Genomic DNA, 26,294 nt, shown 5'->3' with positions numbered 1-26,294 from the left:
CATGGCTGTTGATTGATTCCAAACTGATTCCACATTGAGAAAGGTTGTCTCCTGGTATTGGCCCCAATATAATGCACACCTATACAAAATGAGACCATTACATTGGAAACACAAAATGAGGTGTGTATCACCCCAATACAATTACCTCCCTGTACCAAAAATGTCTGAAGTGAAACAAACATCGAATGTATGACATCCACAAAGTCTCTCACAATAACCTTAACTTATTGTAAATAGTGTATTATTTTTAGGAACTTTACCAGTATTCTGTATTTGTTCAACACCCTCATGACCTGTAGTGTGGAAAGTTATTATCATCACAAAACCTGAAATAAAATATTATGTAGTCATTAAACAATCTGTTGCGATAGAAACCAGTTTCCGCAGCAGCAGCACCACTATGCGCCCTCCCGGGAGGTGCATGCAATTCTAGGTATTGTTGGCAAGAATTTGACATTACACTTTTATTAATTTTAGATTGTTTATTTGATTAGTGAACTACTTTATCCATACAAAACACCCCACACACACATCCTCTCTCTCCTTAAGGAAGATAATTCTTATTTTCCCTTTTTTTTTTCTTGGAACTGAATTTAATCTGTAAGGTAGTATCTCTAAGATCTGACTATGTAGCAGAGCTGGAGATTGCTGCCATACAGGGTCTGAAGGCTGGAGCTTTTGCTAAGAAAATGTATTTTCTGAGCCCCAGTGTGGGTCGATCGGGGCCAATAAAAGCGTTGAGGGTTTGGCAACATCCGTTTCAGGAGAGAGAATACAAAATCAGTGTTGTTGAGAACAGGCAAGGGGTCGAAAAATCTAGAGTCATAAACTTAGGCTTCCGGGTGGTCTTTCCCTCCATCATCTTAGTTCCCTCTGCTGGCTTGGCGGTGGATCAACAGCTTCAGTCCAGCTTGGACTATGTACAGTCTTCTTTTTTTGTAGTATTTAATACATGTGCTATAATTTTGCAGAAAAAAATTAAAACAATAAAAAATTACAATTTTATAAAAATTCTATATTTTGTGAATGCTTTGCTGAACAAAATGCATTCTTTATATATATTAAACTGAATACAACAACAAAAAGGTAAATAAATTGCAGGGGCCACTGTTAAAACCTGACTTTGAACTGTGTTAAGACACTAGGTCATTTTACAGCATTCAGCATATACAAATTGTCATATCAATATGTGATTATGTCTTTGATGATTTTAAAACATTTCTCAGATAATAGCAATATCTATGATAAAAAGTTGGTATGTAGGAATTCATTTGACTCAATTTACTGAATGAAATATTTTATACATTCATGCCACAATGGAGCCTTTTTATTCCAAATTCAACACAGCACAAACATTTCATTTCAAGCTATCTTTATTGAGTCTAAATTTTCAAAAAAGGAGTCTTAGGTACACAAATACTTGAGCGCACACAGGAGATGCACAGTGGTCTGTGTGTAGTGATCTGTGGATCACCATCACTATTCCTGTCCAAATTCAGCTCTAGACTCATCTGTTCTAACACTGCTCAGCGATTTACAAACTACACATGCAGCTCCCAACTCCTCACACAGAGATTTCTGATGGTCCTTTTTCAAAATGTTCCTCTTCTGTACGAAAAAATGTGTTAGTATTGTATCAGGATGGGATGGAATAGTCATTATGGGATGCAAAAAGAAAAAAAAAACAGCCAGATACAGGACTTTTGTTGGGCTTCTGCAATAAAGTCTTACATCCTAAAATGCAGGCAATGACCAAAACAGCCACCAGGTTGCAGCAGACATCATACTGTAAGACAGTCACAACCAGAGTAAGTTGTGTAATGAGGATTTTTTAACACCTCATTTTCACATATATTCCCTGGACAATGTCCAAATAAAATGAAGCACAGACACATATGTCTAACCCCTGACTAAATTTTTTTTAAACCACCGCCCATTGAAAATGTAATTTTGGTGGGAAGATTTAAATTTTTTGTAGGGGACAAATATGCCCTTCTCATCTCTAATAAGGTTTTTGCACTTGCCTGATATGAAAAAGGCATTGTCTATTTATTTATTTATTATGCTGCCAAATAAGCAAGAAACCTGTACATTTCATTCTGTACTGTTTTGCCTATGGCGCAGTGCTAAAGTTAAAGGGTAGGTAACCACCAGTGGACTACATGGTTGCCTAGTGAGTATAATTAGAGTCGAAATGAGGGGCTGCTTTTTAGTGAGACCAATTGGCTAAGAACAAGGAAGTCCAATTTCAACTTATTCCTGGTGTGTGTATGTGGTCAGGGTGGAGCGGCAGTGTAGACCAGTGCAGCTGCTGGTAACTGGTATTTATCACAGAGGTCTGGCTATATTGTCTCCTGCAATGTGTGCTACAAGAGTGTTGTTTTTTTTTCAATGTCATGACTTTCACCTCTGCAGTGCTGTGATGAGTGTAGATATTACATCCTTTTTATTGTATGGTGATTTATTGTGTGGTGTGGTCAGTCTAAGTATATATAAGTATATTGCATTCTGTGGTGTGACCAGTGTGTGGGGTGACCATTGGTTTTATGAATTTGAACAACAGTAATGTTTTGTGATTCCTTCAGTTCGGTTGTGTTTAGAGTGTTGTACCGGACCAGGCCAGGATGAAAATAAATGTGGTGCATTTCAGTTGTTTGTCCACTAAAGTGTTAACAGCACCCCCTGGTGGGAATATCTGATTTATATTTGAACAGTTGATTTAATGTTTTGTTTTACTTTGAATGAAGGATAGTGGCAAAGTGCCCTTTACCTGTGACAACACGAATCAGTCATAATGTGTCAACCAGGGTCAAAGGCAGCTTAAACCGTGCCTAAGTGGGGGGACTAAGAATAATAAAGAATGAAACAAAACAAATAAACAAAAATTTACCAGTCTATGCAATAAGATAAAAACAATCTGTTCATAAATACAACAAAAATAAATCTTGTTGTCATGAAAACAATACAGTGCCTAAAAATTATTAAATCTTTGTACAACGGCCATTCACATAAAAAGGTAGTTACATACATAGCCTTGACGCAAAATATATTCTTCAGTAAAGTGAGCAACTTGTGTGCTTTTAGTAAGAAATACAACGTTTTCTTGTTGGCAAATACACACAATATCAATGCATCAATGCTTCAAAGCTGAGTCTGGAAGAACAGGTAAAGTACTGCATTGGCTAGAACCTTCAGGAATTCTGTGGAATGTTCAAGGGACAATAAAACCTCTCCCCTATGGCTCACATAATCTAGTAAAATTCAATTGTAGTAATAATGCATTAGGTCAAAATGATTGCAGAACATTTTATGTAGGTATCACTTATTAATGTTATTAATGTTTTCTATGATATTGTCCATAGTAAACAATATCACTACAAAATTATTTTGTAATCCATTCTGATTTTTTGTTTTCTGCAACAATAAATAAATAAGATATCACACATACAGTGCAACCAGAAAGTATTCACAGCACATCACTTATTCCACATTTTGTTTTGTTACAGCCTTATTCCAAAATTAATTAAATGATCTTTCCCCCCACAGAATTCTACACAAAACCAAAACAAAAAAACACATGTACATAAATATTCACAGCCTTTACTAAATACTTTGTTGATGCACCTTTGGCAGCAATTACAGCCTCAAGTCTTTGTAAATATCATGCCACAAGCTTGACACAACAGTTTGTCCCATTCCTCTTTGCAGTGTCTCACAAGTTCCATCAGGATGGACAGGAATCGTCGGTGCACAGCCATTTTAAGATCTCTTCAGAGATGATTGGATTCGAGTCTGGGCTCTGGCTGGGCCACTCAAGAATATTCACAGAGTTGTCCTGTAGCCACTCCTTTGATATCTTGGCTGTGTGCTTAGATTTACTATCCTGCTGACCGTCGCCCCAGTTCAAGGGCGCTCTGGAGCAGGTTTCATCCAGGATGTCTCTGTACATTGCTGCAGTTATCTTTCTCTCTATCTCCCTAAATATCTCTATATAGTCTCCCAGTTCCTGCAGCTAAAAACATGATGCTGCCACCACCATGGTTCACTGTAGGGATGGTTTGGCCTTGTGATGAGCAGTGCCTTTTTTTCTCTTAACCAGACGGCTGGCATTCACACCAAATCTTTGTCTCATCAGACCAAAATATTTTTTGTTTCTTCTGGTCTGAGAGTCCTTTAGGTGCCTTTTGGCCAACTCCAGGTGGGCTGCCATGTGCCTTTTACTAAGGAGTGGCTTCCGTCTGGCCACTCAAGCATACAGGCCTGATTTGTGGATTGCTGCAGACATGGTTGTCCTTCTGGAAGGTTCTCCTTTGTCCACAGAGGACCTGACAACCAACCGCTTGGTCACCTCCCTGACCCAGGCCCTTCTCCCCTGATCACTCAAGTTTAGGTGGCCAGCCAGCTCTAGGTAGAGTCCTTGTGGTTTTGAAAATTTGGATGATGAAGGCCAATATGCTCATTGGGGCCTTCAAAGAAACAGAAATGTAACCTGTCTGTAACCTTCTCCAGATTTGTGCCTTGAGACAATTCCTTGACGTCATGGACCTTGCTTCATTCCATGACTTGGTCTGTGCTCTGACATGAACTGTCAACTGTTGGACCTTAAATAGACAGACGTGTGTCTTTCCAAATCAGGTCCAATCAACTGATTTTTCCACAGACTTCAATTAAGGTGCAAAAACATCTCAAGGATGTTCAGGGGGAACGGGAGGCACCTGAGCTCAATTTTGAGCATGTGAATACTTTTACATGTACATGTGCTTTCTCAGTTTTTTATAATCAGGCTGTAACATAACAAAATGTGGAAAAAGTGATGAGCTGTCATAAAACAAGATGAACTGTACATAAAACAAAAATTAAAATTCACTAGTGAGTTACACAGCCTTAATTACTGAAACAAACATTGAACAAAGAAAAAGTGATGACCATGATCTACAAATGCAAAGACAGCAGTAATGTGACTGCTTTAGGTACAAGTACTCTAAATACAGTAAATACAGAGGAATCATACAGAAACAGCTTCCTAAATTCATTCATTTGGATTTCATTTTTACCATGATTTGTATATGATATCCGTTTAACAAGCTCTTACCAATTTACAGAATTCTTAAAAAAGTTTACACCCCTCTAGTTTACGGCTCTATTTTCACCCTGCCGCTAGGCGCAGCACAATGTTTCACTTTGTGCATCTAAATTTTGTTTTATCACAACGTGCAAAAATTCAGGACATGGAAGGAAAGAGAGAGGTTCATTTATATATGCAAGGGTGCAGTGGACATTTAAATGATTGCACAAATTGCCAATTTCTGTCCTATACTGCTTAGCGCTTAAGACATTTGAAAATACTCTTTGTGAAAAGTCCATCAGTTAAGCTGTAGTTACAAGCTTCACTATTGCACAAATAAAGATGATTTATTACGCAGCTAAGATAGCAAGAAGATACATGGTACTGGGTTCAAGAAACACGATTTTTAGATTTATCTGTTACAGTTGTTTTTGTCCCTGTGTGAGACTCAAAAAGCTGGCGAGTTTGAAATGCCACATTTATCATTTCACTAATGATTGCAGTGATCTTTATGGTGATACTTTCTGCCTCTTTAAGGGTCTGTACAACTTCTGCCTTGGTCTCTTTGTAAAGGTTCACAAGGCAAAATGTGAGTGTGACGTATGGCTGAGTGATTTTATGATCTTGATTAGTGATTGTGATAAAATTGAGTTGAAATTACAATACATACAATACAATTTACTCAAACATACATGGCAGTGACCCTGACTGGCGTGCAGCTTTTCCTCTGGCATTTCCGTGACTGTAAGCACAAACCTACTCCATGCATCAACTCTTGATTCAGTTTGGCGGTGCATGATAGCACCATGGTGATACCTCCACCATGTAAGTGTGAGCTCAGTCAGGGAATTTGCCAAGGAACTGGAAAAGGAACAGAACAAACAGAGGGCAGCTAAAGTGACTCTGGATATGACTTGATGCTGGACATGATGGTAAAAAATGTATTATACCAATGGGTATAATCGGTGCAATATAAAGTGGGCAATATAAATATATGGGCAAACTTGTACACTTATTCATGAAGTCAAGCTGACTGCTGCTGGATGCTTCTTTTTTATACAACTTTACACCAAACAAGAATTATAGTCATTTAATATTGCAAGACCTTATGATGTGAGATCTTGCCCCATCCCGAATTATTACACTAAAGATGTTCATATGAATCATATTTAATCTACTTTGTGTTTAGTAGATGTATAAATAATATTACTAAAAAAAGTCTTGGAAGCATAAGTTAGGGTAATTAAAAAGTACATTTATCTTCTGTCAGGGTGTCACATGCTCTCATGTTATGAAGAAATTAAATGGGTTCCTGTAGTAATATAAATATAAAGGAATACTTTATTGCCACAAGTCAAATGCGGCACAAAACAAGGCAAGTGTGAACAGACAGAGGAGGTTCTATTTAACCCTGAACAAAGAAGAGAAAGAGTGTCAAAGTGTCACTTTTTTCAGCAAATTGTGGATCATCTCTGACCTACATGAAAGTTCCAGACTTTGTCTATTTACTGATAGTTTCATATTCTGACTACAGACTAAAGAAAAAAAAATTAAAACAGCCAGTCAGTTTTGCATGTGTGTATGCTCAGCCCTGCCTTTTTGCATGAAGTGAAATATGTATAAACACACCCAACAATATGCTAGTGCTCAGCACTGGTATTTCTCTTAACATGTTCCCACCCTAGACGGCAGAGAACTTGTGTCTGAGCTTGCGTTTGCATGCTACATGAAAATAGTGTAACAAGGCTTTTTTAATTATATTAACTCACACACACACACATATATTTAGAAAAATGGCATTCATCTTGCACTGCATATCATCCCAAACACTTTTAAAACAAAGGTACCATACAGATGATTCGATTTACCTCTCACAGTACAGACAGTACTGCCATTAGCTAATGAATGCTAATTTGTAAGTGAACTCTATCTGATAATATGTGGCTAATTATAATACACAAGATTTGTAAAGGTAAATCCAAAATTTTCTGTACGAGTCGGCAGGTCATACAATAGCAGGGGAGTGGAATTTTAGAGGAGTGGAACGTCTTTGAGATCGTTGTTTCCTAATTACATGTATGGTGTCCAGCCTTCAAGGGGGGAAGGGGGATTGTCCCATCCACAGTTCACTAGCCACCACAGACTCATGTCCATCAGCAAGTTAAATAACATTCTCAAAGAGTTGCATCGATCTCATTATGTTTTCATCCTGTGGACAGCAAAGGATAAAACAAGGGAATAAAACAGTAAGCACATTAACAATAGATGCATTATTATGTGTACATTTGCTGTCCCCTTAAACTAACTAAACACACAGCCATTAATGTCTAAACACCTGGCAACGTAAGTGCCTAAAGTGTCAATATTTTATGTGGCCACCATTATTTTCCAGCACTGCCTTAAGTTTACTACGGCGCTACTGTTATATAAGCTGGACACTGACTTCTTTACATTGTATAAAAATATCTTTGGTGTTGTCCCAAGGAAGATATAAAAAAGTGGTGTACCATGTTGTACCATGTAGCCACATAATGTTATAAAGCAGTGGTATAATCCTGTATGCTATATAGACTAGAGCTGTAAATCTTGTTTCAGGTCAACTCGAGCTCATGCATTATATAATCAGTCAGCAAACATGAACTTCCGGTCTATAGTACCTATCCTTTCCACTGCTTGTAAATTTGTTTAGGTGATTGATAAAAGTGTTTCATATGTTGTAAATTAGTTTTATTAAACATTACTTTTTTTATGAAATAATTCTTTCATTTTAGTCTAGCTCTTGTCGCCAGGCTTTTGCAAGATCTCACAAGGTCATGGCTGTATGGACGTGCAATAATACTACTGACTCTGTCACTGTCATTAATTTAAATGCACACAGCATTACATTGAAGTTTGGTCGGGTCTAATTGCTGATTGCAGGGTTCATATAGACTCTACAGGGAGTGCAGAATTATTAGGCAAATGAGTATTTTGTCCACATCATCCTCTTCATGCATGTTGTCTTACTCCAAGCTGTATAGGCTCGAAAGCCTACTACCAATTAAGCATATTAGGTGATGTGCATCTCTGTAATGAGAAGGGGTGTGGTCTAATGACATCAACACCCTATATCAGGTGTGCATAATTATTAGGCAACTTCCTTTCCTTTGGCAAAATGGGTCAAAAGAAGGACTTGACAGGCTCAGAAAAGTCAAAAATAGTGAGATATCTTGCAGAGGGATGCAGCACTCTTAAAATTGCAAAGCTTCTGAAGCGTGATCATCGAACAATCAAGCGTTTCGTTCAAAATAGTCAACAGGGTCCCAAGAAGCGTGTGGAAAAACCAAGGCGCAAAATAACTGCCCATGAACTAAGAAAAGTCAAGCGTGCAGCTGCCAAGAGGCCACTTGCCTCCAGTTTGGCCATATTTCAGAGCTGCAACATCACTGGAGTGCCCAAAAGCACAAGGTGTGCAATACTCAGAGACATGGCCAAGGTAAGAAAGGCTGAAAGACGACCACCACTGAACAAGACACACAAGCTGAAATGTCAAGACTGGGCCAAGAAATATCTCAAGACCGATTTTTCTAAGGTTTTATGGACTGATGAAATGAGATTGAGTCTTGATGGGCCAGATGGATGGGCCGTGGCTGGATTGGTAAAGGGCAAAGAGCTCCAGTCCGACTCAGACGCCAGCAAGGTGGAGGTGGAGTACTGATTTGGATTGGTATCATCAAAGATGAGCTTGTGAGGCCTTTTCGGGTTGAGGATGGAGTCAAGCTCAACTCCCAGTCCTACTGCCAGTTTCTGGAAGACACCTTCTTCAAGCAGTGGTACAGGAAGAAGTCTGCATCCTTCAAGAAAAACATGATTTTCATGCAGGACAATGCTCCATCACACGCGTTCAAGTACTCCACAGCGGGGCTGGCAAGAAAGAGTATAAAAGAAGAAAAACTAATGACATTGCCTCCTTGTTCATCTGATCTAAACCCCATTGATAATCTGTGGTCCATCATCAAATGTGAGATTTACAAGGAGTGAAAACAGTACACCTCTCTGAACAGTGTCTGGGAGGCTGTGGTTGCTGCTGCACACAATGTTGATGGTGAACAGATCAAAACACTGACAGAATCCATGGATGGCAGGCTTTTGAGTGTCCTTGCAAAGAAAGGTGGCTATATTGGTCGCTGATTTGTTTTTGTTTTGTTTTTGAATGTCAGAAATTTATATTTGTGAATGTGGAGATGTTTCACTGGTTTCACTGGTAAAAATAAATAATTGAAATGGGTATATATTTGTTTTTTGTTAAGTTGCCTAATAATTATGCACAGTAATAGTCACCTGCATCATTTATCATTTTATTCTTTTAATGTGTGCATGTGGGAAGAAATTGGGGTTGGGGGTCCTGGCTTATCTTGGACACAGGCAGGGGGGGCTTCAGGGAAAAATGTTGTGAACCACTCTTACAGAGGATCAGTCTAGGAAATGCACTGTGACAAGAACACATAAGGGTAGCAGTGTGAAAATTCTTGGCATTCATATATTAATTTTCTTAATAGATATTACAGATATCACTACAATGTCAACCCTCAAATTCACACAATACCCTTGGCAAGTCTTGGAATCCCATTTAAAGAAAAGTAAAAGGTTATAAAGAATCCAAAAATGCATTTACACCTCATCAAGAAATTATTTCAACCAAAATGATTGGCCACCTAAAAAATTACAGTGAACATAAAATAAGGTGTAAATTGAGTTTACTGGAATGTGTATCTGTAATCCATGACTTCCTGATTAGCTGGGGTTCGGATATGTTTGAGCATTAGACAGAAGACAGAAGCTCAATTGGGTGACATAAATGTCACTGGGGCTAAAACTAAATCAAACCTGGGAAATGTACACCATTCAGCACATGTGTTGACTTGGCAGGGATGTTGCATAAAATAGAATGGCTATAATGAAAAGAATCTTTCCAAGCTGTAACATATGGTGTAGGTTCTATGATATAATGAAGTTTCCTTCCAAACCTCCAGGAAGCCTTTTTTAGGGTACATTCTAACAGAGACAAAAAACCAAAATTTTATGCTACTGAGAGGAAAATAAAACTGGTTCATCATTGATTCTCTTAGTAGGACAATGCTCTGAAGCAGGGGTCCAAACCAACATGTAGATGATAATTGATAAGTAAATCAAGCTTCTTTGTTTTCTCTGAATACATTAAATTTAAAGGTTGGATTTACATTTTTACATTACAACTTACATTTTGGCAGCAGTCAATAAACTCGTCTATGGTCACCACTCCATCCTTGTTCTTATCCATTTTCTGTAATATTGAAACAACATCCTATAAGCAACATCCTAAAACATTCAGCAGGATATTTACTCTATACACACACTCTATAATGCTGCTCATACCTGGAAAAATATCTCCACGTGTTGCCTGGGTGTTTCCTCTTTCAGTATAGGATATGTACATTTCCCCATCATGTCATAGATGGCTTTCATAATGTCCAGCATTTCCTGTTGATGAAATATGATGAAACAGGTGTGCATACAGAGGCCTGATAACTAATGAATGTGTGCTCACCTCTTTTGTGATATAGCCATCTTTGTTTATATCATACAGATTGAATGCCCAGTTGAGCTTCTCTTGGACGGAACCACGGAGGAGGATCGACAGACCCATTACAAAATCCTGCAGGCAGATCAATACACACAACATGTGCTGAGCTTGTGAACCCCACAGCTTGTGCTCATGTGATTAGTGTCTAATTGTTATAAGCTTGTAAATAAAATAGTCAACCATCTGCCTTATAAGTCCATCTTGGAGTACTTTCATAACATTAGTTTTAATGTTCTGATCATGAGCCTTATATTTCTAATTAGTTGTCTGACTGATTTCTATTAATAAAGCTTTATAGTTTTGCTTGCATTTGGTTTTAAAATCCATAACGTTGAATCCATCACCATTTACCCTTGTCTTTATTATGCATCGCAAGCTGAAAGTCAAATAAATCTGTAGAATTTTTATTTTTAATGAACTATGTACTATGCTCAGTCACAAACAATATATCATGTTGTACCCATATGGGGCAAAATACCGTTTTTATTGTATTTATAATCCTTCATAAATATTTCATATTTCACACAAAGGAACCTGATGCCAGCAGTGAACAACTTCCATATTGAGTTCTGGCTGTAGAATTAATCGACCATCCCTCGTATGAATCAATTCATATTACATTACAGCTTACCTCAAAACTCACTGAGCCATTATGGTCTGTGTCAAATGCATTGAAGAGAAAATGTGCATATGTTGAAGCGTCTGCAACAACAAACACAAAAGCTCAGCTGAGGCAATGTCACAACCTCATTTGTAATGAGTTCTTTTTTTGTCAATATTGTCAGAAGCACTTCTAAGGACAAAAAGGTATTAAACATGCTTTTTTATTCGATCAATTTCAACAGGTATAACAAATAAATATTGTTTTTGCCAAATAACAAATAGTATATGTGACTAATAGTATAAGTAATAGTAAGTAAATAATAAGGAAGAAAGAGAAGTTTCACTGACAAGGCCATAGCAAATAACCAAAGGAGCTTCTGGTTTGTAATGCCTTTTATTAAATGTATTTCTTACCATCCTCTTTCCTGAACAGAACAGACGAATGAGTCAAAATTTTCACTCATATGCAAGAAGCAGGTCATGTCTGGTCATGTCTACCAACGTTGTTAAAAAAAAAAATGATTTGCAGATCTTTTTGTACCGATTTCGGTATCAGTTAGCACTGGTACTGAATATAGATATTTAAATTCTAGTTTTGCATCTGCAAGTTCATGGACATCTGCAACAGACAACAACAGTTTTCAACAGGCATTGCAACAGCCCCTCCCCCAGCTATCTGGAGGACCCAATGTTTAAATAAGAGACACACTTTAAACTTAATTCTGCATCACCTAGCTTCCGAGAAAATGTAAAAAGCAAGAGCACTATCTAGAAGTATTTCAGATATCAACCAGAGAAAACCAAAACTTATTGCCATCAAAGCGAGCAGCATGACAAATTTAGCAAATCATTTTGAATCACCACTCTGAATTATACATGGAATTTCGAGAGGGGAATAAAGGAACAGCCAGAAACATTCTTCTCACTTTTCCTTTGTACTGATCGTCTCTGTCCTCTATCTTCCAGACCCAAAAGGACTTCTCCCCCAGCTCCCTGGCTACCTGAGACGTTCTTAGTCGAAGGGAACTAAGAGCAGTGGAGAGGAAATATAAGAAGTCACAGCTTGACTCAGAGCTGCTGCATTATCATAAACTCGTAAACAACATCTCCACTTACCTCAACCCTGCTATATCTACTTTCTACAAAGCAAAACTGGAAACTTCTAGAAACAGTTAACAAGACTCTCTTGTCCATCTTGAAGAGACTTGGAATTAGGGGCTCAGCATTGAAATATAATGCTTCCTACCTTGATGTGCTGTCTTACCAAGTGACTTGCAAAGGATCCACATCTGTTTCATGCACACTATCCACTGACATCCCTCACGCCTCAGTACTTGGTCCTCTCCTTTTCTCCCTCTACATGAGATCACTTGGTGAGGTAATTTCCACACAACAGTTTCCAACACAAACTCATCTTCTGTTTTCCCCCATCAGATGTACATACCGCTTCCAAAATCTCTGCATGTCTAACTGACATCTCATCTTGGATGGCAGCCCATCATCTAAAACTAAATTCCACCAAAACTGAACTAATATTCATTCCAGCAGATCCTTCACCTCATCAGGACCTTGCTATCCATCTGAGCAACTCTCAGATCTCTCCTTCTACAACTACATGCAACCTTGGATTAACAATAGAATCTCCTTCTCGGTTCACATAACAAATCTTTACTGCTCATGTAGACTCCTTTCTCAGGCCACCCAGATACTTGTTCAGTCCCTAGTAATCTCAATCTACTGTAACTCCCTTCAAGCAGGTCTACCCCTGAATGCCACCCGACCTCTACAACTAATACAGAATGCAGCAGCATGACTTGTTTTCAAACTTCCGAAATTCTCTCACACACCCCACTGCTATGCTCCCTCCACTGGCTACCAGATTAAAAATACTGACGCTTGCCAACAAAGGCAAACATGGAGTAGCACCACTGCACCTCACAGTCTCCAACCCTCCAGTACTGCTCGCCTGGTCCATCCACCGCTGAAGGTATGAGGAGGACACTTATCTAGACTCTTCTCTGTCTTGGCCCCTGTCTTGGTGGTGGAATGAACTTCAAGGTCAGAACAGCACAGTTGCTGAGTATTTTCAAATGGCAGACCTTCCTCTTTAGAGAATTGTATTCATGGTTTAACTCTTGGTGAACCAGAACTGATTACTTCATTGATCGTAATTTGAAAGCATGTCGCTCTGGATAAGGGCGTCTGCCAAATGACATAAATGTAAAGTTGTTGTTCATGAATTAAATTAATGATTTAACTGGCAGTGTCAACAATACTGTTGAAGTGAGTTAAGAATGGCTGTGTCTTCGCTTCTCTCTCTGCGTTTTAGAATTATCTAATTACACAACGGGCATATATTTTTCACTTCTGCAGAATAAGAAGCAAGAAGTGATTTTTTATTTATTTTTTGTTTTTGTTGTGTGTGTGTGTATATATATATATATATAATTTTTATGATTAAATAAAATATTCTTTCTTTATTTTATAAACTATTTAAAAGATCCTGTTTTAGTTTTTTCCTCCCCTGTAGTATCGAAATCAGTATAGAGAAGTGCAATTCTCTATATGTCTACTGTGATTTCTGGCCTGATGAAATTTAAGTTTTAACAATTCATTTTTATATCTTCTCGGTTTCAGGATGTCATCAAACTAGAGGCCACTTGACCATCTGGGTTTATTTTTTACATATGTTAAAATCATGTGGATGATGCAATAGCAAATAAGTGGTCTTTAATATGAGTTAATGTATCAATATCAATATAATCAATATATTCTTAAAATTTTCTTCTTAAAGTGAAGTGATTGTCATTATGATACACTGCAACACAGAACACATGCACACAATAAAATGTGTCCTCTGCTTTTAACTATCACCCTTGGTGAGCAGTGGGCAGCCATGAAAGGTGTGTGGGGACGGCGCTTTGCTCAGTGGCACCTTGGCTGATCGAGATTCGATTCGGGCAACCTAGGCCAACCACTGCCCAAATATTCACCTCACATACAATAGCATCATATTCTGAGTAGGAAACACGTTTTTGCCTTGGATATCAAACAATGAAGTATCTAGAACTGGAAAAGGATTTAGACTAAAAAGGCACTTTTGAAGCCTACCTCCTTGTGGAAAGAACTGGGAGTAGATGTCTTTAAATGTGTCCTCATTGACCACACCACTAGGACACTCCTGGAAGAAAAAAAAAGTTAAAACTGGACATCATCTATTAAACCATTACATTTATTTTACCCATTACATTTTCAGGCTTAATTCCACAGTTTCACAGTTTTCATATACTAGCAGATCCATGTTGATGGATAATGAAGAACAGCAACAATGGTGTTGGTCCCAGGAATTTTAGGGAGTTTATGTAACTGCTCAATAGATGATATTGGAGAATATGCAAATAAATTGATAATTGGAAGGATAGTGTCAGTATAAAAAGTTGTAGATCTGGCTGGCTTCAGTGCAGTATTTTCAGAGATATCCTCCATCCACTACTGTATGAGGGGAGATGAAGTAAAGTGATTGTCACAGTGTGTGGGGATGGTGCTTTGTTCAGAGGCAGCTTAGTTATTTAGAGATTTGAACCGTCAACTCTCTGATTACAGTTCCACTTTCTTACCTGCTAGGCCATTATATTTGATAATAAAATGTGCATTAGTTATGTACACATGGCTAATAGAGAAAAATGACTGAGCCTGGAAATTCATACTTGTGTCCATGGCTTCATCAATAATAAGTGACATTGAGAGTGGAATATCTGCCGTGGCTGTTGCTCCTGCCAAATGTGAGGTCTGTTGCATTGCTTGTACGGTAGTTTTTGGCAGTCTTAGTTTTAATCTTTGCAAGCTGTCATATTAGTTTTAGTCACTTACATGCTCATTTTAGTCTAGTCAAGTTTCAGTCGACTAAAAGACATTTTAGTATTTTACATTATACACAGCTGATATAATACATTTTAGTATTATATTAGCCAGAATCATAATTGACTGTTTTAGTCTAGTTTCAGTCAATGAGAACTGATGACATTTGAGTCTTGTTTAAGTCAATGAAATTTGTATTGTAATAATTTTTTTAGTAATGCAATTCTATTTAACCCAGTCAACAAGTTTATCTATTATATTATTGTTACCTCATACAGTCAAGAATACTCTGTCACGCCTAGGGTTTGTGGGGGAAATGAGGCACAGAGGAAGGACATGTTTTCAGGGAATAGGGAACTTTATCATAAATAAAACATAAAATGCATAAAACAGATAACACAAAAATGAAAAAAGGAAATAGAAAGAAACCCTAAGGCGAGTGGTAAAGATAAAGTGAATTGGTTGTCATTGTTATACACAACACAGCACATGGTGCACACAACGAAATGTGTCCTCTGCATTTAACCCATCACCCTTAGGGAGCAGTGGCCAGCCATGACAGGCACCTGGAGAGCAGTGTGTGGGGACGGTACTATGCTCAGTGCTTGAACCGGCAGCCTCCCAATGATGACAAGGAGTAACACAAACACAAAGGCAAGCTGCATTCTCCTTCCTTATAACAGGGCTCTAATCCCATGGATGCCTAAACAGCGGCACCTGATTTGAGCCCAGTTGTCAGTCTGATTGGTGCAGGCTGGGAGACCAGCTGCACCTAGCCGTGACACTTTACATCCATTCTAGACACAGAAGATGCTCTGTTTTTTTCAAGGACTTATTATGTTTTCTTTTCAACCACCTTCTAAAGAAAGCATGTCCAAAGATTGTTACCTGAATTTTATTTAGTAATTTTGAGTTTAAGAGCAATAAACATGTATTGTAATGTTAAGAAATTGTCACGACTACAGACTGACGGGGAAAGGAAGCCCAGAGGTGGGACATTCTGGGAAGGGGTTTTATTACATTTATACATTCCAAATTATATATCGGAATGAAAAAACATACATTTCTGTCAGGATTGACTGCAGCTGGGCTCATCACCTCTGCCCAATCCTGACAGCGCATAAAAGCCGGAGATTTCCGGCCCTTTGGAAGCTCCGGCATTTTCGTGAACTTGACTTGGCAACTGTGTATGTGTTTGTATTTTGAGTTCTGGCAATCGCCACACGCCTGCTGGTTTGTTTTAGTTGATCCCGCTGTATTTCCCCTTTTAGCCACCGTGTCATTGTTTATTTGTTTGTTTATTAATAAAACCCCTTCCCAGCATGTCCCACCTCTGCGCTTCCTTCCCCCGTCAGTCTGTAGTCGTGACAATTTCTTAACATTACAATACATGTTTATTGCTCTTAAACTCAAAATTACTAAATATAATTCAGGTAAGAGTGAAATCAGTGCAAAATAGTGTCAGAAGGTCACCCAGAATACTTTCTTAGAGCAACTGAAATAATACAATAACCAAAGTAAACTTCGGTGTTTTGTTGCTTTTATTAAAATAAACAGCAGCAATAGAATTTAACAATCATGTTGAAAACAAGAAAAACATGTTACCATATATTGCGTTAGTCATTTGATTTCATTTATCAACTGATCTGATCAACTAAGGGTACAGTCGATTTTAGCACAGGTGGCCAGCATCATGAAAAGATGATTTAGACTCTATTGGAGTAGCTTAAACATTTTTCATGTCATTGGCATCCTACACCCTGCCTACTCACGATACGGAAGTACCCACCGCGCGCTAAGGTGGCCTCTTATATCCAACATTGAATATAAAGTACAAATTACATAAAAAGACTAGCGGCTAGTTGGACATGTTGCCATGTGTCTAAATGAACAAAAAAACAGCAAATGGGCACAGATGGGCTGTGTGTCGAGGAGTGGTTGTTGTTGCTGTGGAGCTGCAGTTAATTAAAACCCTGTTGTTTGTTCTTGTGACACTCTGCCATGAACAGCTCAGTGTGAGGCAAGCTTTGCATAATTTCCCTCTTAAGGAAAGAAGGACAGTAGGGATTTGCTTCAATTGTGACTTGAATTAATGGATAAAATACAGACCAGAGGACAGATGTTGGGTATAAGCCTTTAAATAATCAGCTGAACAGGGTTGAGTCTAAACCTGTAAGACATGTCACATGAACTAATTTAATCATGAATCTAGTCCATATAAATTAAATTTTATTACCATATTTATTTTATTCACTTTTCCATTCATCGATTATGCCTTGTCCTAAAACTAAAAGAAATCTTCAAAGTATATCGTTATTCAAAAATGCAATTGGTCTAGAACTAGACATAATATATGAACAAGAAACTGGTCCATAATGTTTAGCAATCCATTAAGTATATTGTGAGACACCACTATGATTTCTTGGAGTAAGCTGACTCCAGGAAATTATCTGGACCTGTAGGTCACTTGGTGACATCTCCGTGTACCAGTCTGTGGTGGATGACTTTTTTTTCTGGTGTGAGCGAACCACCTTCAATTTAACAGCAAGAAAACGAAGGAGCTGGTGGTCGACTTTAAGAGAGGTGGAACCCCTGTGACTCCTATATCTGTCCAGGGTGAGACAGTGGACATGGTCTCTGAGTACAAATACCTAGGAGTGCATTTAGATAATAAACTGGACTGGTCCGTTAACACAATGGCCCTCTACAAGAAAGGACAGAGCAGGCTGTACTTTCTGAGAAGGCTCAGATCTTTCAACATCTGTAATACCATTCTTCGAATGTTTTACGAATCTGTGGTGGCGTGTTTCGTCTTCTTTGCCGTGGTCTGCTGGGGATATAACATAAAAGCGGCAGACAGAAAAAGACTGGGTTTGGATCTGGACGCTATTAATGTCGTGGCAAAGAGGAGGATTCTGTCCAAAATACGAACAATCTTGAACAATCCTTCTCACCCGCTATACGGAGTTCTCACCGACCAGAGGAGCAACTTCAGCCAGAGACTAATTATGACCAGGTGTTCTACGGAGCACCACAGGAGATATTTTCTCCCTACAGCCATAAAATTATATAACTCTTCTCTATAGCATTTTTACTACAGGTCAGGGACTGTCAGTAGTTCCTGGTTAATAACTGATAACATTTTTACACTTTTGTTCACACAACTCAATGTTCTAAGTGCAATATCTGATAATAATACACTTGTGCAATACTTCTTTTCACTTACACTAAGTTTTAGTGCAATAGGTAACTAAATTATGTGCCACAGCTAATTACTATTCTATTTTATTTTACTTCTATTTATTGTTATTTCTCGTTGTATTTTACATTTTTTTAACTTTTCTTCCTTCCCGGTAGATTAATTAATTAATTAATTAATTAATTTGATTAATCTGAGCAACTGTATAACCAAGAGCAATTTCCCTCTGGGATTAATAAAGTTCTTTGAATCTTGAATCTTAGTCACATATTTTGTCCATTGAAACATTGTTTGATGGTTTCTCTCTGTTTCTTGTTAAGAAGATAAATTATAAACAGTGAAAAAGGAGTGATTGTGCACAGCACACGGTTCAAACAACGAAATGTGTCCTCTGCTTTTTTTTTTTTTTTACACTTGGTGAGCAGTGGGCAGCCATGACAAGAGCCTGGGGAGCAGTGTGAGGGGATGGTGCTTTGCTCAGTGGCACCTTGGCATTTTTGGACTCGAACCAGCAACCTTGCGATTACAGGTCCGTCTCCTTACGCGTTAGGCCACCACTGCCCCATGAGTCGAGCAAACAGCAATCCTAATCAAAAATCCATGTAAACCTCTTGCTTTAATAAGATGCTAGTGACAGACCCAAATAAAAAAAGTGAAATGATAGCTGCAGTATCCAGTACAGTATACGTCGTGTGTTTACTGCGTATCCAGTACAGTATACTGCATGCGTATACTGCGTATCCAGTACAGTATACTGCATGCGGTTTTCCACAGCCATACTCCATTTGTTGAGATAATCTATTGTCATTGTTTAATTCATTCAGCTGTGGATAAATAGTCTAATTAAACCAATAACAGGGGAAGAAATGGTATCACTCATGCATAAAATGCAAAAGGCACCCGACTGTGCAAATTTTAGAAATTGCTCATGTTCAAGCTTTGAGTTCACAGTCTCTTCTACACCCTCAGACTCATAGACCCAAACAAGCAATTTACCGAGTGCTGCCCAAGCATTTACCTCTATTACATGTAAATGATGTTTTCTGCCACTGTACTACTTAAGCCAGACAAGGTGAGGCAGGGGCAAATTCATACTGTCACAGAGCTGAGAGGAATGAGTTGGCCTGGAGGAAGAGGGCAGAGTAGATTCAATGTAATTGGATGACACTGTCTAACCCTATGATTTCATTTTTGTCTGGTGGAACTAAAAGGCAAAGGTGAGGAAATGAGTGCTAGTGTGGCACTAGAGTTGTTGAGGGAGAGGGTGGCAGAAAGACAGAGAGAGAGGGCAAGAGGGTTATAAAAAATGATGTAAGAGCAGTCATAAAAACAGCAGACCAACCCCCTACCTCCGACAGACACTCTGAACCTTTGCCAGAGGTGTCCAGGACAAGCCAATTGTTGGTAATAGGTGGTCACTAACTGTTTAGAAGACTGTAAAAGCTTCAGTATACATGGCCTGTAACATGTTGGACATACATCACTTAAGAATGAAGCACTGTGAATAAAACAGGAGATAAAAAGTGTAAATACCGATGTAAATTAAACCACAATAAAATGACTAATGTGATGTATAACCTAGGCAATTCAAGTGAAAAATAAAACAAATATGTTAGGGGAAAAAACAATGTACAATAAATTGTTTGCATAAATGTGCACAGCCTCAAACTAAAATGATATAAACTATTTCAAATATCAGTCGTTTTTGCCCAAAAACCTTCAGGCGTCTGCTAGAAAAAATAAAGAGGATTTTTTTCCTTTTACAACAACAGGTACCCCAAGCACATCCAAATCAACAAAATAATAACTTCAACAGAAGAGACCAAACATAAATCCTACAGAAAATCTGGTGGGTGACCTGAAAACATTCTGTGACTCTCTCAAAAAGGTAGTAGCCTAGTGGGTAACACACTTGCCAATGAACTAGAAGACACAAAGTCACTGGTTCAAACCCCACTCACTACCATTGTGATCAAAGACATAGATGTGCACATGTGTGCAACCAGCGAATCACAATAGAGGGGTATGTACACTATTTCTATGCACGGTAGATCAGAAAGAGAACCACCTCTAACCTCACCAAGCCTGTGCAGGAAGAAGGTTCTGCAGGACCAGGGTTAATGGCACTTGATCTTCTAGGAGTGGACTGGTGCCAAGTTCTGGTGGACTTCATGGTGCCAATTAAAGGCCTTCTTGGAGTCTATAGAATCCGGCTATTTCTAATATCTTACAGCACACTGATAATGGAAAGATGAAGAAGTGTTTGTGTGTGTGTGAGTGAGTGAGAGAGAGGTCTTAGGATGGGCTCTGTGATCGTCATCAGAAAAATGATAATCCAGGGAGCATAGTTCTCACCTTGAGCATTGTCATGCTAGAATTTGGGTCAAGTTAATTCAGTGTCACCTCATTACCTTGCGCTCCAGAGGTGACAAAGGACACACTGGTATCTGCAGGCCCACCCATGAGAACCAACTGACCTGATTACTGGAATGATCCGGTACCAAGCAATAGTGTTCCATCTTTACAGAAAAGCATGAAACCAAAAATACCATTCAGGCTGTCATTGCACTTCACTGCTGAGAAATTTCAATGTGCCAAACATTTTTAGGGAGGGACACAGACTCAGAACAGAAGGTCATACGTAAACAATGCTGCATAGGCAGTCAGCAAATAACCAATTGACTGAAATCATGATGCTGCTGAGTAAGCATTCTTTAGAGTTTAATTTGAGTTGATAGAGTCAAGGATTTGGCCTGCCTATTAGTATCAAGTCATTGAGTATTACAGTGCAGTTAATAGTGGACTGTAATAGTGCAGTTATTATCCAACATCCCTTCACTGGATAATAAACTGGAGAACATCAAACTACAGCAGACACCCAGCGGGAATATTGAGACTGCTGCGTCTTTTTTGCTGCTGTTTTTACTGAGACCTGGCTCAGCGACAGAATTCCGGACACTGGCATTCAGCTGGACGTACTGCGTTTCTTTACTTTACTTTATTTTGCAGACGCTTTTATCCAAAGCGACTTACAGGAGGAAGACACCAGCAATTCTCGTTTGATTTCTATAGATTTTGAGTTTACAAAAACTAAGAGCCCTTATAAGGCCTAACTTGTCAGACAAAAGAACATACTCGGAAATTGTTAAGTGCTAGACGAAGAAAAAAGTTTTTTTTTATTTATTTAGTGCAGTGTGTATGCATGTGCGTGTGTAAGTGTAAAAAGTAATACTTTTTGAATAAGCAGGTTTTCAACTGCTTCTTAAAAGTGGTGGTAGTATCGGCTAGTCGAATGGAGGAGGGCAAGTTGTTCCACCAGCCAGGGACAACAAAGGAGAACAGAGTTGATTGGAACCGGAGACCCCGTGAAGAGGGAATTTTCAGTCTCATTTCATTGCAGAATGGAATGCAGCGCAGTGCAGTACAACCCGTACAACTCTACTAGTCTCTAGCTACTGTTCATCGCAGGTGGTGTTTTTGACTGTGAGATGCAGATCTTTTTATTTACCGTGGGAAATCACCTTAGTTTTCATTATCGGCGTGTACATTCCACCCAGTGCTGTACAGAGCTATTAGCAATCTGCAGAATGCACACCATGACAGAAGGTTTATTACAGACTTTAGGTCCATTTCAACCTCAAGTCAGTTTTCCCTAAATTCCACCAACGTGAACTTTGTGATGAGCGGGGATAACACACTGGATCTCGTCTACCCTAACGTCGCCAGTGCCGAAATAGGAGCCCCATCCCCATCTCGGCCAATCAGACCACATCAATGTTATGCTAAATTTATCATACAGACCAAACCGGTTCTGAAGCAGGTGTTCTCAAACCTGGCTGGCAGGAGCCATTTCTGCTCGTCAAGACTGTTTTGAGTTCACTGACTGGCAAATTTTTAGGAAGGCAGCAACCAACGGCACTAACTTGGAGGAGTACACAATGTCAGTGAACAGCTACATCAGCAAATTCACTGATGCCGTTACAGTCATCAGGTCTATCACCACAAGATCAAACCAGAAGCTGTGGATGACTGCGGAGGTACGTGAACTGCTCAAAGCTCCAGATGCCACCCTTCAGGAAGGGTGACAAGGTGGCCCTAAGATCAGCAAAGGCCAAACTGTCTCGATCCATTAGAGCAGCAAAGCATGCAGATGGACAGAATATTCACAGCCACTTCCAAGACAACGGTAATACATGGCTTCCAGATACGCTGAATTACTTCTACGCTCGCTTCAACAAACAGAACAAAGTGACTGAGGAAATGCAACCCTCCTTCCAGTGATCGGGACCTGTGTCTAACCACCGTAGAGTTAACTCACGAATGGCTGCTGGACCAGACAACATGGAAGAGTGCTCAGAGAATGTGTAGACCAGCTGGCAGATGTTCTCACTGACATCTTGAACATCTCACTGAGAACATCTCACTGAGAACAGGTGGTCTCAAGACCACCACCATCGTGCCTGTGCCTAAAAAGTTTTCAGTGTCGTGTCTCAATGACTACCGACCCGTTGCACTTACACCCATCTGTCACGGTGGGGCTGGACATGGCGATGAAGGAGGACGCATATGCACGACTTCACATGACAGGGGTTTAATACAAACTGCACACGACAAGGGAACATCAACACACACAATGACCCGACGACGAACAGACACGAACAGGATAGCTTTATACAATTATATAAATATACACCAGGTGAACACGATCATTACACGAGACCAACATGAAACTCCGGTCCAAACTCCGGATCCGGAGTCACCCCTGCCGGTCCGGATCATGACACCATCATTAAGTGCTTCGAGAGCATGAAACATATGAAGACCCTGCTGCCCTCCACCCTGGACCCACCGCAATTTGTCTATCGTTCGAACTGATGCAATCGCCACCACCCTGCATCTGACCCTTACCCACCTGGACAATAAGGACACATACACATGTTACATCCCATGGTCATGTGATGTGTTGTCTGTCTTGTTTGTGTTTTTCCTTTTTGTAGGAGGAGGCTGCAATTTACGCAACTCCTCCCATACCTGACTCTGATTGGTGCTCCCGTCGGAGTGAGGCCGTTAAAGATGCCATGGGTTTGCTGCGACACCAGGAAAGAGGAGAGGGAAAAGGGAAAATACGCCAGACAGATGCACTGTTCCCAGTAGTCTACCCGGTGCTTTTTCGTGGCCTGACTGTGCTCAATCCAATCCTGTTCACCCTGCTGACCCACGACTGTGCACTGATGCACAGCTCCAGCCACATCATCAGGTTCGCCAATGAAATGACCGTGTGGTGGGTCTCATCAGCATGAATGAGTCAGCATACAAAGAGAAGGTGCAAAGACTGATGGACTGGTGTAAGGTCTATTTCTGAATGTGGACAAAACGAAGGAGATGATCGTTGACTTCAGAAGACTCTCCACTAAACATCAATGGATCTTGTGTGGAGATTGTCAAGAACAAGGTGTTCATTTAGAGGAGAACCTCTCCTGGAATCACAACCCCACCTCAACCGGCAAGAAAGCCCAGCAGCGTCTCAATTTTCTGCGGAAGCTGAGGAAAGCCCTTTTCCATCTTCACCACCTTCTATAGAAGGACCATTGAGAGCATTCTAACCAGCTGCATCACTGTCTGGTTTGGGAACTGCACCATATAGGACTGCAAGACCCTACAGCGCATAGTGAGGACAGCTGAGAAGATCATCAGAGTCTCTCTTCCCGCCATAACGGACATTTACCACACACGCCACATCAGAAAAGCCACCAGCATTGTGAAGGACTCTAAACACCCGTCACATACACTCTTCCCCCTCCTACCATCCGTAAAAAGGTACGAAGCATTCGAGCCCTCACTACCAGACTAACAACTTCATCCCACAAGCCATCAGACATCTCAGGACCTTTCCACTCTGGTCTGACACACACACTACCTCTGTTATATTGAATACTATTATCTGTCTGTAAAATTAGCTATTAATTCACCATTCCATTTTGCACAGCAGTATTTGCACTATTTTACTTTGCACATTTATTACTCATTTAACTAGTTTGGTGTTGTCTGTTTAATTGTTGTCCACATGTTTTTAATTAAAAGTTAGACTTGCACTGCCTGTGTCCTCTGTTTGCACTTTATGTAGCCCAGTTTGTCTATGTCGCACATATGTGCACTTTATGTCAGGATGTAACTTTGTTTAATTGTTCTCTTTGTTTAAATGTAGCTCCCGGTTCTGGGAAAAATGTTATTTCGTTTCACTATGTACTGTCTAACACATATATAACTGAAATGAAAATAAAGTCAGCTTCAACTTCAACAACTTTTGAATGTAGTATTGAATTGATTTCTTTTGCATCAAACATTTTATGAGTTTGTTTATGGAGGTTTACCAACGGCCTCTTTACATTTATCAAAATAACCATGCAGTTATTGTAGCTTCTATATGAACATTATCTATATATACCGCCTGTCCAAAAATGCCATTGATTGCATACATTTTTCACCAAGATCTTGTAGAGACGATGGGATAGTTGGACTGCTGTACAGTCTTCTCCAGGGCATACAAAAGATTCTCAACAGGGTTAAGGTCTGGACTCTGTGGTATCTAATCCATGTCATAAAAGGTGGTATCCATGTGATAGGGTGGTAGTAGCCTAGTGGGTAAAAACACTCCAGTATGAACCAGAAGACCCAGGTTCAAATCCCATTACTACCATTGTGTCCCTGACCAAGACAAATAACCCTAAGTTGCTCCAGGGGGACTGTCCCTGTAACTACTGATTGTAATTCACTCTGTATAAGGGTGTCTGATAAATGCTGTAAATGTAAATGTAAATAAAAGAAAACCCCACACATTGCTCCCTGGGCACCTTTCATGGCTACCCACTGCTCACCAAGGGTGATGGGTTAAATGCAGCAGACACATTTCATTGTGTGCACCATGTGCTGTGCAACGTTTCACACTGACGATCACTTCAATTTCACTTTAAAATCATGTCTCTGGCTCTCTGAACCTCTCTTTCATAAATTAAGGATACATGGCTATTTATTTCAAATCTCTTGAGTTCCCTTCACACTGCGTGTGTGGAAATGCACATACTGTCACTATTGAACATAGTGTAATAAATTTTTTTTTTAAAAAGCTGGCATCACAATCTGCATTTTCAGTAGATCAACAACAGACGTGATAAAAATAAAGTGAAAAAGACACCAAGTCAACTAATCTTTGGAGGTGGGTATATTCATTAATAATGTCAGGTCTGGTGCCAGTTGATTGTGATGTGAAGTGCAGATGAAGAGGCCGGCAGCTCACATTCTTGAAGCCCCTATAGAGGATCTGGAGTTCTTTTCGGGAGAAGCGGGTCTGAGCCTCCAGTTGTTCCAGGCCCTCTGGGCGATGGCGGACAGCTGACAGTTCCAGCTCATCTTCAACACTGTCTGTGGCACAGAAAATATCACACAAGGTCACAACAGAACTCATGCAAATGACTAAATGAGTAGTGTAATTGTTCCCTGGGGCACAATATTAGAACAAAATTTATCATGATGTGTTAACTTGTTGATGGTATGTCATATGTACTTACAGAACATTTTACATATTTTTCAAACCAACATATAATATAAACAATGAACTGCAAAAAAAAGTTTCAGCATTTTTCAACATTTATTAGTTGAATCACACCCAGCTGTACAATAAACCTAGACTACCTTCAGATTCAATTGCTGCTCTGGGTGAAGAAACTCTGTCATGGCATTTATTTAAAAAAATCTATGTTGTTTGATAGATCATAAATGAACAATGTCTACTACAATTGTAAGCGACCACCAAGACTCAGAATTGCTTGCTGAAGTGGTCTGCTTGTCAAATGTGTTTTGATGTCCCCAGATGTCGAGAAGCACCTACAGTGGGTTCAATACTGGTTATTGTTAGACTGTGCTAAACAAACAAACCAAAGAACAGCATTACTGTTAGGCACATTCAAAAC

General features: G+C 39.4%; 1 protein-coding gene across 6 annotated transcripts in view; it reads right to left on the bottom strand.

The window, feature by feature from the left end:
* Positions 1–4,296: 4,296 nt before the first annotated feature.
* The window catches only part of kcnip4a (potassium voltage-gated channel interacting protein 4a), a 145,884-nt gene continuing 123,886 nt past the window's right edge, over positions 4,297–26,294 (bottom strand). For all 6 annotated transcript variants that reach the window (XM_028978385.1, XM_028978420.1, XM_028978394.1 and 3 more), the window contains 7 exons: positions 25,622–25,746; positions 14,382–14,451; positions 11,299–11,369; positions 10,632–10,739; positions 10,460–10,564; positions 10,305–10,367; positions 4,297–7,274 (listed from right to left, as the gene is read on the bottom strand). In XM_028978385.1, coding sequence (XP_028834218.1) covers positions 7,227–7,274; positions 10,305–10,367; positions 10,460–10,564; positions 10,632–10,739; positions 11,299–11,369; positions 14,382–14,451; positions 25,622–25,746 — 590 coding nt within the window. In that variant the 3' untranslated portion in view covers positions 4,297–7,226. The remainder of the gene's footprint in view (positions 7,275–10,304; positions 10,368–10,459; positions 10,565–10,631; positions 10,740–11,298; positions 11,370–14,381; positions 14,452–25,621; positions 25,747–26,294) is intronic.

This window comes from Denticeps clupeoides, chromosome 1, assembly GCF_900700375.1.
Source record: "Denticeps clupeoides chromosome 1, fDenClu1.1, whole genome shotgun sequence".
NCBI lineage: Eukaryota > Metazoa > Chordata > Actinopteri > Clupeiformes > Denticipitidae > Denticeps > Denticeps clupeoides.
Note: the sequence above shows the minus strand (reverse complement) of the source record. Positions and strands in the feature narration are given on the sequence as shown.